The 18,104-nt window shown below is 38.1% G+C and overlaps 1 protein-coding gene across 1 annotated transcript; it reads left to right on the top strand.

Annotated features, from left to right (window-relative positions):
* The first annotated feature begins 264 nt into the window (after positions 1–264).
* On the top strand, positions 265–17,488 carry LOC137886395 (up-regulator of cell proliferation-like). The gene is made up of 3 exons (XM_068728854.1): positions 265–317; positions 611–672; positions 9,315–17,488. The coding sequence occupies exons 2-3, from the start codon at positions 651–653 to the stop codon at positions 13,982–13,984; spliced, it is 4,692 nt and encodes a 1,563-aa protein (XP_068584955.1). The 5' UTR covers positions 265–317; positions 611–650; the 3' UTR covers positions 13,985–17,488.
* The last annotated feature ends 616 nt before the right edge of the window (positions 17,489–18,104 follow it).

An 18,104-nucleotide genomic window follows, 5' to 3' on the forward strand; every position in this document is an offset into this window, starting at 1 on the left:
ACACTCTATATGTCTTTATGGTGAGTAGTAATTTATCAGAACATCATAAGAAAGTTCAGACCAAAAAAAAACGAGCCATAACATCTCCAATTTGGCATTTCTTTATCTACTATTGCAAAGTCCTGGAATAAGTGGAGCATTACATGAAGACGCTGTAAAAGGTGTTTTATGAGTTTATGTCTTCAATACATCATCTATCAAGAGGCATGGCCTCACCACAGTATAAATGCAGGCGAGGTCATGAGATGCCACCACATCTTAAAGGGGCAATTCAGGGGAACCGAGAGATGCTTTAGCCTCCTGTAGCCTGATCTCAGGTAAGATAAAGCCTCAAATGATAACCATTAATTTACTCTTTTGCACAAATGTGTCTTCGTTGATCAACAGCATCAACAAAGACTTAGCACTTCTAGATATCCTATGATCTGGATGAAGGAAAATGTATACAGATGTTGTATTTGTATCTACTTCATAGAAGAGTGATGAAGTAAAAGTATGAGTTTTTGTTCATTTATACGACTTGAATTGAATGGATTTAGAGGTAAAAAAAAGTTCCATTGGTGCTATATACAAATATATCTCTAACATGTGTATGTCTTTTGCCTTTAAGTTTATGAAGAGGAGCACAGAGGAACATCTGGCCTCAAATAATGGACTCAGAAGAGACCTCAGGTACACATCCATACAGATTATAATGTTACAGTCAACAGTATTTTATATGTAATTAAGTGTCTCAAGTCAAAGTTTCTATATCCAAATCCATTCAGCTTAAATTAAGTGTGAGAATGTAAGTGCACTGTTGGAGGTTTACCTCTCTCACAAAGGAAGGCCGCAGGTCTCGCTCTCTGCATCCTTTTCGTCAGCAGAGTCGCGCCAAAAAATCAGCTGGGTCCGGCTTATAATCAAAAAGTAGAAGCTAAACAATCACAAACTGAAGTACACTATCGACAGAATATGTTCCGCGGATCAGAGTTAACCTGCCCCCACCCAGCAGCCCACCTCTCTGGTTATCTGTAAGGTGGCCAGCAACGAGAACTGAAGAGAAATCCTCGGCAACAATGTCTTATACTTTAAAGTCTCCACCTGAAACTTTAAAAGTCCAAAATCAGCTTTGTGATTGGCTGAAATCCAACTGTCCCCTCCTGGATTCGGACAGTGTCCACTCTCGGCTGACCTCGTTGGCCTGGTCCGCCCCTCCTCATCTGGAGCGAACCCCCCTCATTCCATAGGACTGTATTCACCAACATCTCTGCTTGACCAACACCTCTCCTTCCTGCTTCTTCCTGTTGTCGCCTCTCTCCAACTCATCTTATTACCATATATGGTCATGGTCAAATCTGTAAAGCCTGTCTCAAAGGTCAAAGTCTCTCCCTCACGGCTCAACACTATACCTTTAGTTCAATACATTCAATAGGTAAACATATGATTCACTAATACTATCTTCTTCAAGTAAATATACTGTAAACATATAATACATTCCATAAATCAATATCTTGTGACATTTTAATACATTGTAATAATTAACACATTCTTCAAGGTTTGCTTCTAATCATACTAAACATGTTTCTAAACTTAAATTCTTCACAGCACCACAATAAGTTGAAATGTAATAGTTGAGTTAATAGTTTACTTGTTAGCAGTAGTTGTTTCTGATTAAATCTGACTGTGCATGTAACCTTAAGTATCCTAAAAATTACCATCTCGCATTTGCAAAATATAGTTTCAGGGAAAAACACTGCCACCAATATATTTTTGATTCTGATTCTAAAATATGTTCTTTGAATTGATCATTATTTCAAAATTAAATGCCTTGTGGCATCTAAAACCAGATGGTTATGGTTTTGGAAAATTGTCGGTTACAGTAAATTCCTAAATTGTCAAAACTGTCAACTAGTATGAGACAAAAGATAACATCGTGAATCTATTAATGCCACACTTTTTTGCATTTACAGTGTCACTTAAAGTAAACAGCTAATGCAGAAAAGATGCATATGAACTTAATTTATAGAGGTGACATTCTCCAACACTCAATGCAATGTTTAATTGCACAGTCGCCTCTGGCACTGCATACTGCTCCATTATACAGAAATATTTAGCTAAGATTTAGAATTAACAGTGGTCGGTTTGTATGAGTACTGTATTTTCAAACAGTGAATTAAGTAGAATGCTCTTATGATATGATTGTATTTTTTTCTATTAGCCCACATTCAAAACACACAGAGCTCAATAAGTCCAAGCAGCACAAGGCAAGGCAAGTTTATTTGTATATTACATTTCAACAACAAGGCAATTGAAAGTGCTTCACATAAAACCATTAAAAGCATCAAAACATGATGCAAAAGAAAAGGAGATTTAAAAACAATTAAGAACATTCATTGAAACATTAAAAACAGTCATTAAAACACTAAAAAGCTAAAAACAAAGTAATAGTTGCAGTGCAGTTTAAGAAATAAAATACAGTAGTAAAATGCAGAAATTGATTAATGTCCTTGAATGTGGTTCAATCAAAGGCAGCAGCAAACAGAAAAGTCTTCAGTCTGGATCTAAAGGAGCTGAGAGTCTCTGCAGACCTGCAGCTTTCTGGGACTTTGTTACAGATATGTGGAGCAGAAGAACTGAACGCTGCTTCTCCATGTTTAGTTCTGACTCTGGAACAGAAAGTAGACTGGTCCCAGACCACCTAAGGGGTCAGGATGGTTCATAGGGTAGCAGCAGATCAGAGATGTATTTTGGCCCTAAACCATTCAGTGCTTTATAAACCAACAGCAGGGTTTTAAAGTCGATCCTTTGTTGGACAGGAAGCCAGTGAAGACCTCAGAACTGGAGTGATGTGATCCACTTTCTTGGTCTTAGTGAGGACTCGAGCTGCAGATTTCTGACTGACTTTTAACAGAGACCTGTGAACACACCATTACAGTAGTCCAGTCTACTGAAGATAAATGCATGGACACGTTGAGACATAAGTCCTCTAATCCTTGATATGTTCTTCAGGTGATAGTAGGCTGATTTTGTGATTGTCTTGACGTGGCTGTTCAGGTTGAGGTCTGAATCCATAACTAGGTTTCTGGCTGTGTTTGTGGTTTTTAACATCAGTGATTGAAGCTGAGCGCTGACTTTGAATCGTTCATCCTTGGTACCAAAAACAATGACTTCTGTTTTATCTTTGTTTAATTGAAGAACGTTCTGTCACATCCAGTTGTTGATTTGTTCAATGCATTTAGCCAGCCCCTGTATGGGATTATAGTCCCTGGTGATATAGTTATGTAGATTTGTGTGTCGTCTGCATAAATATGATAACACACTTTGTTGTTTTCCATAATCTGAGCTAGTGGAAGCATGTAGAGGTTGAACAGAAGAGGCCCCAGTATTGAACCTTGAGGAACACCACATGTCATTTTAGTCAGCTCTGATGTGTAATTAGCTACAGACACAAAGTATTCTCTGTCCTTCAAGTAGGATTCAAACCAGTTGAGTGCTGTGCCAGAGAGTCCCACCCAGATTTTTAGTCTTTTTAGTAGTATGTCATGGTCGACCGTGTCGAATGCAGCACTGAGATCCAGTAATACTAAGACTGAAATTCTGCCATTGTCTGTGTTTAAGTGGATGTCGTTGAAAACCTTATCAAGAGCAGTTTCAGTACTGTGGTGCTGTCGAAAGCCTGACTGGAAGACATCAAAACTGTTATTTACAGCCAAGAAGTTGTTCAGTTGTTGAAAAAACGCTTTTTCAATTATTTTACTTAAAAATGGGAGGTTTGATATTGGCCTATAATTTTTCATTGTTGCAGAGTCTAAATTAGCCTTCTTTAGGAGTGGTTTAATAACTGCAGTTTTTAGGGCTTGTGGGAAGACACCTGAGTGAAGGGATGTGTTTACAATCTGTAAAAGATCAGTGGTCAAGCAGCTCGAAATATTTTTGAAAAAGTGTGTTGGTAGAATATCCAAGCAGCAGGAGGATGACTTCAGATGTTGAATAATGTCTTCTAGGCTTCTAAGGTCGATTGAATGAAATTGTGTCATGATATTTGAATGGATGTTATTGAGAGATGGGGACAACACACATCCTGTGGTTGGTGTGGAGGCACTGACTGCTCGTCTAATTTTCTGAATTTTGTCAGTAAAAAATGAGGCACATTGATTGCATGCCCAGGTGGATTGGAGCTCAGCAGCTACTGACACTGGAGGGTTTGTTAGCCGGTCGACGGTAGGAAATAAGGCGCGTGTATTGTTATTGTTTTTAGTTATGATGTCAGAGAAGAAGGACTGCCTTGCATTTCTAAGTTTCAAATTATAATTGTGAAGTCTCTCTTTATAGATGTCACAGTGAACCTGCGTTCAGCTTTCCGACTCTCTTTTCTCTATTCGGACCAGCGTAGCATTTCTCCAAGGAGATCTTTTCTTACCCGAGACAACCTTCACTTTAGTGGGTGCAATGGCATCAATAACATGTTTAACTTTAGAATTGAAGCTATCTACAAGCTCATTGACTGAGATACAAGAGAGGGCTGGTGTGGAGGAGAACTTCTGAATAAACAGTTCACTGGTGTTTTCTGAGATGTAACGCTTCGTCACAACCTCGGTTTGGACATTTGTGTGCGAAGGAGATTGCACTCTCAAAGAAAACAGAAATGATAAGAGAGTGCAACATCAGTCACAGCAACCTTGTAAATGTTTACACCTTTGGTGACGATCAGGTCCAGAGTGTGTCCTCTGTTGTGGGTGGGTCCGGTCACATGCTGAGTCAGATCATAGTTTTCAAGGACACCACATAGTTCTATAGACCCTCTGTCCTGGGGATTATCAACATGGATATTAAAATCGCCAACAATAACAACACAGTCAAAATCAATACAGATTATAGACAGCAGTTCAGTAAACTCATCAAAGAAGGTTGCACAGTATCTAGGTGGTCTGTAAATGTTTAGGAATAAAGCTTGAGTGGAATTCAGAGCCACATATTCAAAAGAATTGAAATGACCAAAGGACATCTGCTTGCATTGAAGAGAATCATTAAATAAAATAACAACTCCACCTCCTTTCTTATGCGCTCTTGTTTCACTCATGAAACTGAAGTTGTGAGGCGTTGATTCAATAAGAACAGCTGCACTGTTATCTTGGTTTAACCATGTTTCAGTTAAGAACAAAATGTCCAGTTTGTGCCTAACAATAAATTAATTTATTAAAAATGTTTTTCCTGACAGAGACCTGACATTTAATAAAGCTACGTTTAATGTGGTTAAAGCTTTATTTGCCCAATTTATTTGGACAGGCTGACGAGGAATGAATGTTAAGTTTGATAAGTTTGCAGGTTTACTATTGTTTCCTCGCAGCCTCACCTTTCTTTTTCTATAAACTATCAGGACAGGAATTGAGAAGGCTAGCTGCATACAGGGCCCCGATCCTTCATCTCCTCCTCTGACTGGTGGAAGAGGGCAACTGATAAACACCTCAGCCTTGACAGATCTGACTGTGTTTAACAGATCAATAAAGTCTTGCTTCAGAACTTCAGACTGTTGTTTCACAATATCACAGCTTCCTGTATGCACGATGATGTTTTTCACTGTGGGATGGTCAGCCACGGTTCTGACATCTTCAATCAGAGTCTCCGGTCCAGTCATTAGCTTTCCCTGTGGCCTTTTACTCTCACATTTACTCTCAGTTCTTACCCTGCTTTGAGAAGATAGTTGCTTATCCAGGTCATCAGCAGGAGATTTAGGATCCTGTGACAATGGAGCAAATCTGTTTTGGAGTTGTAGGCTTGGTTGTTGTTGTGGTTTTTTGCTGGTTTTACTTTTCTCAGCTGTCCTTGGCTTTGTCCGTCTGAGTGCAGGGGTTGAGAAGGAGTTCTGCCTGTGTGCTAGTGCAGGCCAGCCAGTCGCATCACAAATCTCAGGGCGCTGGGCTCTGCCTGTTAGTCGTCCTCCCACATCCTGAGGGTATGATTTTCTCTTCGGCTTTGCACCGAGAGAGTTCCAGGGAGGACTACCATTTGAAGATACATTATCTGCTCTCTCCTCCTGTTTCTTGGTAGGCCTGGTGGTGCTAGTTAGCTGTGTCTTCGCTTGCGTTTGTCCAATGTTTTGAGTCCATGGTAAAGTGGTATCATTTCCACACAGTCCATTTACCTCCCCGGTTTACCTCTAGTCGGTGGATTTTTATTTCCAAGACTGCAATCTTCTGCAGGAGTTTGTGGTAGTCGTCCGTGGAGAAGGGAGGCATCTTGCTGCTACTTAGCTTTAGCTTAACTGCTAGTTAGCATGAGCTAACAACCCATATAACTCAACGACTTTCTGGATTTGTCTCCACTCAAACGTAGAAGAGTGATATATGTAATATATCTGGAAATTTGACAAAAAATGTGAAGAAAAACAAGAAGAAAAGCATGAAAATGTAAGCAGAGGCAAGAGCTAGCAGCAAAGCGACTGCACTGTAAGGAAGCAGGAAGCACAACGTCAGAAACCTTTGTATAGTTCTAGCAGCACCTTGAATCTGTGCACTCTACTGTTCATCTTCTCACGTTTACCCCTATCCTACCATGCCCCCCTGAAGAAAATGATGTATATTTTAAAAGTGAATGCATCAATGTGGTGCACTTTGACTGCTAAATTACGGGGCTAGATCTATGAGCACTTTGTGCTGTTGTTTTAGCAGTGGTGGGATGTGACTAAGTACATTTACGCTACTCAAGTATTGTGCTTGAGTATTACCATTCATTGTAATTTTATACATCTAGTCCACTACATCTTAACTATACAAAGTAGTTCAAATGAGCTCCACCTTTACCAGCTGCAATATTATAGTGATGAACACATTAATGCATTCATTATTATAATCCAATGATATAAGACTAATGTAAATATTTGTGGATGTAGGTTTGACAGGTCTTTATCCCAACAAGCTCACTCTTCGGTCTCTATTGGAGATTAAGTAAAATAGCATAAATGAAGAGGCTGTTATATCATTGGAGGAAATACTGAGGTGTTTTCTCAGAAAACTATTTAAAATCAACGCTGAATGCAGAAATATTACAAAAGATCAAGAGGAAAACAATGATATCTTTAGCCTCAACCTTTACACTTCAGATGACTCTGCAGAGAATAAGATTAACCCTCTGGACCTCATAGTTGCTCTCTTCCTTTGTGCTGACAGCTTCTTGCAACAGGAAATTGCCCTCAAGATGTCAATGTGTCAGCTTTCTGTCTCACTGGTGTTGCCCCATGCCAATAACAGTCAGAGTACCCTGACCTGCTTGATGACTGTCATGATTTTAGGACTTTTGCATGCCAATATTAACTCATAGTCATAGCGCCACCAACTGATAACGATTGCCGTAAGCAGGATTCTATAATTACAGCGGCCCAAACACTGAACTTATTAAAAGGGTTTGTGGGCACACCACCAGAAAAAAAGACTTCTCTGATCTAAATATGTGCAAACTAAGATGTTTGGAGAGCAGAAATTGGATACAAAATGTTTCCAAATCGCGCTTGTACGTGGAGTTTTCATTAATAGTAAATTTAATTGTTTTTGTTCTTTTTGGAACAGGCCGTAATGTAAAGTAATTTCATGCAACGCGAAGTTTGTTTAATAAAATCAAACTGCACCCAGCATAATTTATATGATAGATTATTTTACATTGGCTCACTTTTTGGCTTAAATTTATTTCTTTACAAAAAGATGTTTTTTTTTCCACATGAAACTATACATTCTCCTATTTCTGCTCGACTCGTCCAGCTTTGAGTCACTCAGCAGTGATTGTCAGAGACACCTGCACAAACAAACAGTCGGTTTTGAGACCTGCATTTACTTTGACAGTCTGTTATGCTACTAGCACTGAAGCGCTTTCACACACATTCAGTTTTTTGTCGTTTTTTACAGGCTTACAGTTATGATTGTATTCAGAGGTACACTTAAAACATTCGAGGCTTAAGACCTGGCAAAATGACCTGGCTTGTAACTTGTGCACGCAGTGTATGATGGTCACAGAAATGCATGGCCACATCAACCAGAGTCCTGCCAGTACCCTCAACGTGCGTGAAGGTCCAAGGGCCCGATCAATGCTGCTTGCAGCTTTAATTCCAATTAGGTTCCTAAAAAGGAGACCTGAAGGGCTATACAATATATTTCAAGAAGGTTTCAAATACACACATTAGGAATTTAAAGAAATATATAAAAAAAAAAATAATTGAAAAAAATACATTACAAAAAACATTTTTATGTAGAAAAACTGTTGAAAAAAACTATTCTAAATACAGAAAAAACTTCTATTATAGAAAGAAAGAGGAAGTAGAGAAAGTTAAGGATAGAGATAGAGGGAAGACACCTATGTATCAATGTACTTATAGATGATGAACTCCACACAAGGTCAGATAAAAGTCAATGTATTGGCCATTAGGCGTAAGGGTATTCAGGTGGTTCTCCAAAATGTCAAAATAAAAAAACTATCAAAGTCCCCCCTTCTTCTATAAAAAGTCACTTTCTGTACTCCCATGTACCGGAGAGCATGATCAGCCTCAATAAAGTGTGCTGCAATAGGGTAGGTAATATTTTAGCATTTTATGGAGCTGTGATGTTCCGCTATACGTACCTCGAAGTAAGTTCACTTTGACCTGAGGAAGACCAACTGTGGTTGAAATATTATATCAGATATGTTCAAATAAAATAAAAGGCTGTTTGTCTTTTTTTTCCTGAAGATAATTTGGTCTTTCCTTTTCTGTCTCTTTATCATGCTACACAAAAGAGTACTAGTTAAATGCACACCGTTTGAATACTTATATTATGAAAGAAAGCAGAAGTAATAGAAGTTTTGAAACATGATATAATGTGTGTATATCTTTTAAAACATATTAACATAAACAGAACATACACTCTCGCTGTCAGCATGGTTCTCTGCTGTACATCATGACTTCAGACCACAACTGGAGCCAGCTGCACTGGTCACTGTTAATTTGTCTGTAAATATTTGCTGCTGTGAGCTCTATTTGAAATCCATAACGTTAACGTTAAGGGACGTTCATGTTGTGTCTAAAAACACATGGAAAACGACAGCCGTTTTCTCCTGTCTCATAACATGGATCCTGCTTGACCTTTTGAGGCATTTCCCAAAGATGGCCACAGATACAAGATTGAAATTGTCTTTGTCCACACACACCACCTAGTTGGACAAGACTTGACTAAATTGCACATGTCCTCTTCATTGCCAAAATGGGGAAAAAATAACAATATATGTTTAATATAAAAGGGTATAAAATGCATTAGATTTTTGAAAATTTCACTGAAATACCTGTTCTTTTTCATTTCTTTTGTATCTTTTAGGCCTTTTGAAATTTCTCTCCAAACTTGGACTGAAGGAATTTTATCCCAACAAGCTCACTCTTCGGTCTCTATTGGAGATTAAGGAAAATAGCATAAATGAAGAGGCTGTTGTATCATTGGAGGAAATACCGAGGTGTTTTCTCAGAAAACTATTTAAAATCAATGCTGAATGCAGGAACTTTACACAATTATCAAAAGATCAAGAGGAAAACAATGATCTCTTTGGCCTCAACCTTACCACTTCAGATGACTCTGCAGAGAATAAGATTAACCCTCTGGACCTCATAGTTGCTCTCTTCCTTTGTGCTGACAGCTTCTTGCAACAGGAAATTGCCCTCAAGATGTCAATGTGTCAGTTTTCTGTCCCACTGTTGTTGCCCCATGCCAATAACAGTCAGAGTACCCTGATGCTGTGGGCTCTGAGAGACATCGTCAAAGAGTGGCGTCCACATGAATTGTCTGAATCAAAAGGGTTTGTTGAAAACAACATTGTCCAAGCAGATATACCATTCTATTCCTTTGTGAGGCTGAAAAACTGTAGTCTGTCCAAGTCCCAGATTTTGAATCATGCTCTCAGCCATGGCCAGCAGAGTCACAACATGTTCATTCACAGAGATATGGAAGGAGGAGCACATGAAAGGAAAATTGCAAATGATTTGGTAGAGGTTTGCTGGTACCTTCCCTGTGGCAGAGAAAATCTGGACATATTTCCAGAGCCAGTTGCCTTCGCCAATCTGAGAGGAGACATTTGTGAGTCACTCGCACAGTTCACTTTTCTTTTTCAAGTGTCAACTGCTACCTTTGTATTCATGGACAAAGTTGAAGAAAATGAGCACAAGATTCTGACTTCTCTTGAAGATGTGAAATCCAAACTGTTCTTTGTTGTTAATCGCAAGGAGGGGGATGAAGAGGATATGAGGTCCATCAAGACAACAGTGGAAGAATTAAATTTACCAAACAGCAATGTGAAAATCAAAAACTCAAGGGTAAATGTAGCAGAGTTTTCAAAAAAACTTGGTGCAGCCATCAAGACGTCCATGTCAGACATAAAAAACACAAGAAGCATTGAAAATATGCTCGACAAAGCGGTTGAACTTGGTCTGTCTGTGGACGAACGCACAAGTGATGAACAAAAGAAGGCAGCTGAGGAGATTGTGAAAGGAATTGGGGTGCGGAGTATACCAGACTACAAAAACCATCAACTTCCTTTGCAAGGAGAAAACTGGAAAAGTTTATCCCAGTTAGAAATGGAAGAATGTAGGTTGAAAAACGCTGGTGATCTGGGACTAGAAGAATATAAATCTCAGCTACAAGCAGAAAAACTAAATATTAAAGTGGAACTGGGCAAACACAAACTATCCAAAGTTATGAAGACTTTTATTGAAGCCTTATCCACAAATGACAAAGAGAAAAGAGATTTTTTTCTAAAGTGGATGAATCTTAAGCTCAATGCACATTTGCGATCTGTCAGTCAACTATCTTTACTGCGTCACAAATTGACAAAGCACAGCAGAGAAACGGAGAAAGACCTGAAAGAGATTGCAGAGTTGGATCAGGCTTTGCTGGATAGCTCTTTAGGAATAGAGCATTACATGAGAGAGATGGGACTGATCTATGAGGTTTCCCTGCAGTCACAAGACACTGCTGATAAGATGTCTCATCTCCCTGGTTTGGCTGCTGAAATGCTGCTGGATGGATATCCTTTAGAGCTCTTGGATGGAGATGCTTCCAACATCCCAGAGAGATGGGTGACAGACGTCCTGATGGAGCTTCACAAGAAGGTTGGAGAGAAGAGCAGACTGTTGGTGCTGACGGTGTTGGGTGTTCAAAGTACCGGGAAGTCAACACTCCTCAACACCATGTTTGGTGTGCAGTTCCCTGTCAGCAGTGGCAGATGCACTAGAGGAGCTTTCATGCTCTTCCTCAGAGTGGGTGAAGATATGCAATGCAAGCTGAACTGTGACTTCATTGTACTCATTGACACAGAGGGTCTCAAGGCTCCTCAATTGGCACAACTAGAAGACAGTTATGAGCATGACAACCAGCTGGCCACCTTTGTCATTGGCTTGAGTGATGTCACCATTATCAATGTTGCAATGGAGAACTCAACAGAAATGAAAGATGTCCTACAAATTGCAACTCATGCATTCTTGAGAATGAAAGAAATTGGTAAAAAGCCAGTGTGTCATTTTGTGCACCAGAATGTTGGTGGAGTCTCAGCTCATGCAAAGACGAAGACCGAAAGAAAACATCTCTTGGACCAACTCAATGAAATGACTCAACTTGCTGCTGAAATGGAAAAGCAGCCTTCCATAAAGGCATTCACAGATGTGCTGGACTACGACATGGAAAAAAACAACTGGAACATCCCAGGACTCTGGCATGGGATCCCACCAATGGCCCCAGTGAGCACAGGTTACAGCGAAGCTGTAGCAGAATTCAAGAAGAATCTTTTGGAGACGGTGAAAAGAGACAGAAGTGATGAAGTCTCACAGATCCCAGAGTTTCTATCATGGATGAAAAGTCTCTGGAAAGCAGTCAAATATGAGAACTTCATCTTCAGTTTCAGAAACACACTGGTGGCTCATGCGTACGACAACCTTTGCAAAGAGTTCAATGAATGGGAATGGGAGTTCAGAAAAGAGATTCTCTCCTGGCAGACGGCAGCAGAGTTAGAAATCTCAAATGCTGACGGTGAATCTGAGTTCCATCATGTGAACAAATTGGTTGATTCAAAGAAATCACAGGTGTCGAACAAAATAAAAGACCAACAAACCGTTATGCAGAGAAGACTACAGGAATACTACAAAAGAAAAGACAGACATGTGCATCTGATAGAGAAATACAAAACTGACTTTGTTAACCAGATCAGTGGACTTACAAAGGAAATCCAACATTCAGTGAACAATAAATTGGATTGTGCACTTGAGCTGAGAAAAAGTTTAAAAGAGGCTCAGGACATTCAAAGAAAACACAGAGTAATGATCGAAGAACAAGTTCTGAAACTCTTGAGTGACTGCAAACAAAGCACCCTGTCTGAAGAAGAATTGGTACGTGAGTTTGAAAAGATGTGGACTGAAGTCACTGTAAATGTGTCTGGCCTGAAAGAACAAAATATATCTGAAAAGATCCTCAAACAGTTGAGAGAAAGTTTCTTAAATCGTAATGTCAATGAGGATTTACAGAACATTGGAGACCTGAAAGAAATAGCCAAGGGTCATTTTAAGGCCAAAAGTGAACATATGAAAAAGAAAATGTTCTGGTTCTTGAGAAAAGATGAAAAGAGAGAATTGCAGAGCTTTGCAGACAGTGTCATTGAGACCTGTTCACGATTCACACAAGATATTGCAAAAACAGACACAGATTACAATGATTCTTTTACAAAGGAGCTTCTGGAAAAAGTAGAGGAATCCCTCAAACAAGTCAGCAAAACTTGCAAGCCCAAGTTTGAGATTGACCTGAAACTTCACATCTGTGGCATTGCCTCAAGAGAGTTCCTTCAAATGCACAGAAAATTCTTGTTAGATAAAGATCCCAAAATTCAGCTGGAGAAGTACAAGACTCAGTACCAGTCAGACTTTATTGATTTATACAAAGAGAGAGATGGCTGCCAACGCAAAGCAAATGATTTTGTCAGACTTTGTATCAAACCTGCTGTTGAAGATTACATCAGAAGATCTCTGGGAGTTAACATTGTGGATGAGATTTTGAACAGTGGCCATTCAGCAGATTACAGTTCCCGCTCCTTTTTCCAGTACAACATTCAGAAAGAGTTACTGCAAAAAGACGACTTTAAGAGTTTTGTAAAGTACATTCGTAAGTATGAAATATATGTTAAGGACTGGATATTTCAGCGCATCCTGCAAAAGATGTCTGAAGGAAAAACCTTGTTCAAACTGAAAAATGAGAATCTGAAGGTCATTGTTAGAAAAATAACAGGAGCATTAGAACAGGCTTCAAAAGGAGAGGATGGTGTTCTGCTGCCAGACGACCAGGAAAGCATCCCAAAGCTCATCAACAACATGCGCAAATATTTGATCACAGACATCTCGATTTCAGTGGAGGCTGAAAAAAGCACCTTGTTTCAAATCCAAAGCACATGCCATGAGTTTACAAAGAGCCTCAGTGAATCCTTGAGTGAACTAAAGGAACAGCTGGAGGAGGAGTTCTCAAACTCTGAAGACATCACGGACACTCTGAACAAACTTCCAATCAAACCACAAGATGAGCTGTTCAAGCGGGTGTTTGGCTGTGGACAACAATGTCCATTTTGTAAAGTTCCTTGTGAGGCTGGAGGCAAAGAACACGAGAAACATCATGCAGCTGTTCATCGGCCACAAGGTCTTGGTACATATAGGAATTTAGTCACTAAGAAGCTGGTTGAAACATTGTGTACAACAGATGTGCAGAGTGAACATAAATTCAGCAACAAAGACACTAATGGGGAGTGGCATCCTTACAAGGACTACACCAAGTACTATCCAGACTGGCTCATTCCTCCTGACCCCAGCATAGAGGCCTCTGACTACTGGAAATATGTTCTGGTTCTATACAATGACAGATTTGCTGAAGAATACAAAGCCAATCCAGCTGATGTTCCAAAGGCCTGGAGGAACATCACAAAAGAAGAAGCACTGAAGGGATTAAAAGACGCCTTCAACATAAAGTGAACATACAATCCTGATAATTATAGTTTAAACAACACAATGTTTAGACATGGAAGAGTTTATCATAAACAAATGAACAAAGAAGACCAACAGGAAACCAGACCTGAACACGTTAGGGCCTTCAGCAGAACAATCAGTCAAATATGAGAAGATCAATACTGTTTAAAATGATCAACTTGGCTTCACCATTATCTTTACTTATGAAAGTAGAAGTCTTCTGTCTAATTCAGTGTAATGAAAAAAACAAACACATGTTTTGGAACCATGACAAATGTCGTGTTTAGACTTTCTCATTAACGAGGGAGCCCCCCTTCCTCGCTCCTGGTCCGTCAACAAAATAAAGCCAAATAGCTGGTTCAAGTCAAAATCAAAAGGTATTTAATCTCTGACAAAAGCAAATACAGTTACAAACTGAATCACACTATGAAGTACAGAAAAATATATCTCATGAGATAGAGGTCTATTGTATTGTATTGTATTCCAGTTAGTTGTAAAATGGTCATTAACAGAGCGGAAAAGCCTCAGGCTTTGTACTGCCTTAAAGTCCACCTCTTTCCATGTCAGCAACACATTTCGTTCAGGGATTGGCTGTGACTTCGATCTGCTCCTTCTCGAAACATCTCCGTTTTGCAGCTGCATCCTTATCTCAAGAATGGAGCCGCCGTTCTCGAAAGCTGCACCCTAGCTAACATCCAGTTGTCTTCATTTGTTACTTTTAGGTGGACACATCACAAGGCATCATTGTTCTACTACATTCATTAAGTTTCTATTTGGTTTTGGCCTTCAACAAGTAATCATATTGTAACACACTGATCATCTCTAGGAACGCTTTAAGGCAAGGCAAGGCAGGTTTATTTGTACAGCTTATTTCAACAACAAGGCAATTCAAAGTGCTTCACATAAAACCATTAAAAGCATCAAAACATGATGCAAAAGAAAAGGAGATTTAAAAACAATTAAGAACATTCATTGAAACTTTTAAAACAGTCATTAAAACACTAACAAACTAAAAATATAATAATAGTTGCAGTGCAGTTTAAGAAATAAAATACAGTTGTAGTAAAATGCAGAAATTGATTAATATCCTTGACTCTGGTTCAATCAAATTCAGCAGCAAACATAAAAGCATATTTTTTTTACAAAAGCATAGTTTTTCTCACACAGACATCAAGATTTATTGTTTATTGTATTAAATGTATGTTGTTAAGTTAATTCAAATGACTTCATGGTTTCAAACTCAATAAGGACTAAACCAGCTGCAGACCGTCAACACTGTCTCATCTTTGTTCTGATTAACTCTGAGAATGACAAACGATGAGACGAACAAGTTACAGAAAAGTTCAGAGCTGGAAAAGTTAGACTTTTAAATATTTTCTATATTATATCTAATTCTATAGTTTGTATATATTTCCCTGCATGATATTGCTGTTGACAATGATATTGATTAAGAAAATTATTAAATACTACAAAGATCATTAAAAAAGAGATCATGTTTTGTTTTTTACCTTTATTCTTTTGTGATCATTAGAATTTTTTTTTTTTTTTACTGTTTTTAAGATGCTGTATGTCGATGTGTTTAATAACTGATGTGCACCAAAAAAAGGCGTGATTCATTCATCGCTTCACAGTTGACTTTCTAAAACACACTTCATTATGTTTTGTATAAGTTATGTATTGTATATAAATTGTGTGAGTTGATACCAGTCAGTGAATAATAAATGATGTAAATGACTTTTGGTGTTGACCTGTTTTGTTTTTTTACTTTTAAATGCTTACATTTTATTATTTTTAAATATGTTTAACAAAGTAACATAATGGCTTGTGTGCACAGAATGATGAGGTGAATCTATGCAGTACAGAGACCATGTGAGGAGATTGTGTTTTACTTTCTATTATTATTAATACTAACTTCACTATTTACATTTTTATAGTTTTATTTCTCTTTCTATGTTCATCAGCAATGTTGATGCCGGTGACTTTTTGCCTCTTATGTAGAAACTGTAGCATCCTTTCACTCGTTATTGATTATCAATTCAGATTTTCATTCTTTCAGACAGATGATGTGTTGAACAAGAAACAAAAGAAGTTAATCAAGATGGAAATAGTTTTATCGCTCCCTTAAAAATGTTCTTATTTTTTATTAATAGTTTTTGTTTTCTTGTACATTTTATTTTTTTGATGAATACAGCTCTGTCATTATGAAAAGTGCTAAAGATAAAGATTAATATTCTGTATGTTGAAGAACAAAGGCCATGAAAAACAGATGTTGTCTAATTCCATATTTTTTACTTTTAATAAGTACAACATTTTGATCATTTTATGTTTATTTGATAAAAGTCAGTGAATAAATATATTAATGTTTCAGTATATGTTGATGTAACTCAGTTTGTTGCTGATGGATAAATATGATCTAAACAAGGAAACAGCAGAGAAACCTGTTTGAACTTCTGACAGATGAGTTTAAAAAGCTACAAGGAAGCTGAAAAGCTGAAAGTGATGTCATATCTCTTAACATTTTATGTAGTTTTTTTGTTTGATTTTTGTTGTTTTTGTTTATTTTTTCCCTTATTATGTGCTTATTGAATGGTGACAATTATAATATATGTACAAAGATCATGTGGGGAAAATTAAATAAACATAATGAAAGAATTCTTCATGACACTTTTGTGAATTTATATAATAATATTGGGTATAAAGTTTTTTCAAGACTGTCCAGCTATCATTAGCTTCATTGTTTCTATTGTGCATTGCATTCTGGGAAAACAGTGTCTATCAACACCAGATATTAACTATTAAAACACTACAGTCTTGCATGTGTGTGTATGTGTGTGTGTTTGTGTTTTTGCTGTGCGTGTGTGTTTGTGCGTGTGTGTGTGTCAGACTGTTCATACTGATGCTGTTCTGCAGTGGAACCACAGGATGGCAGCATCTCACATACAATATGTTCTGTGTTGCTCTTTCTCTCTCTCCTTCTTTAATCCACTTCCTCCTGGTTCTTCTTGCATCACTCAGGAACTTTCCATCCATCCACCAGATGATCTCAGACCTTCACACCTGACTCCATCATGACCTGCTCACCTGTCACTCATTCCCCCGTTACCTGTGGGTTTTTACAGCAGCCCCTTCTCTGAGTGTTGTGATGCTCAAAGCGTTTGCATCATCCATCTCTAAATTAAAAAAGGTATAAAGGCTACCAGTCACAAGTTTATATGATGAATATTGAGTTTATTGTTTGACTAATGAAGAAAGGGAATTTGTGTGTATTTGTTTCTGCTCCTTTTTGGACATCTAATATTTATTTATGTTGTTTATCAGAATGTTTATTGACAGTTTTTGCTATATTAACTGTTAATTTTATCCTCTTTTTTTACGTATTTGTTACATGTTGAAAATGCATAAATACAAATACAATTAAACCAAATAGTTGTCACTGTCCACTCATATTTGTCAACATGAATCCCATCAATGTATGACTGTATGAAATTAAATTGTTAAATCTGCAAAATACATTATTTGTTTTCAATGGTGCGTCACTTTAAATGTCGCCACCGCAAGGAATTATGGGGCGGCGTTATCTTCTTTCCTTTTGTAAAGTAAGGTCCAGTGTTTCCTATGCTCAAGGAGATAGGAAAGGAAGCATTAAAGAGCCAGGTGCTCTCCACCGACTGCATGACCCAATGCATGATGGGAAATTCCTGGCTGTTGCCAGATTTGACAACAAACGCCACGTTTTGTAGAAAATACTATTTTCTTGTGTAATTGTTGGAATGCTGATTCTGCGTTCCAAGTATTGTTCTTCAAATCTTTATTCTTCCGTTTTATTATATTTCTTCCATACGTTGTTTGGCACTTATCTCCATCAACATTTTTTAAGCTACAGAAACCGTTCAAATATCAAAATGTTCAGCTTTTTATGGACACCCCTGCTATGTCTCTTCATATTTGTAATCTTTAAACTTTTTGAATTATTAAGCTTTTTGCAATTTTTTTCAATGGGATATCTATGGAGAAAATCTTCAAATCCTGTTAAGCTTCTTCAACCTTCAAAGCCTTCTTCTTTCTCATGCTTTCAGCTACAGACACCATAGTTAGACGGTTCAACTAGAAGGGTTTTCAGCAGTGC

The sequence above is a fragment of the Cebidichthys violaceus genome, unplaced genomic scaffold (genome assembly GCF_023349555.1).
Source record: "Cebidichthys violaceus isolate CVI_PGR_0920_01 unplaced genomic scaffold, fCebVio1.0.p SCAF_43, whole genome shotgun sequence".
NCBI classification, from domain to species: Eukaryota; Metazoa; Chordata; class Actinopteri; order Perciformes; family Stichaeidae; genus Cebidichthys; species Cebidichthys violaceus.

Bases quoted from the DNA above. Each gene is read 5' to 3' on its own strand.
- LOC137886395 (XM_068728854.1), top strand. From the start codon at position 651: ATGGACTCAGAAGAGACCTCAG. The intron at 673-9,314 runs GTACACATCCAT...TGTATCTTTTAG, and splicing joins GGACTCAGAAGAGACCTCAG to GCCTTTTGAAATTTCTCTCC.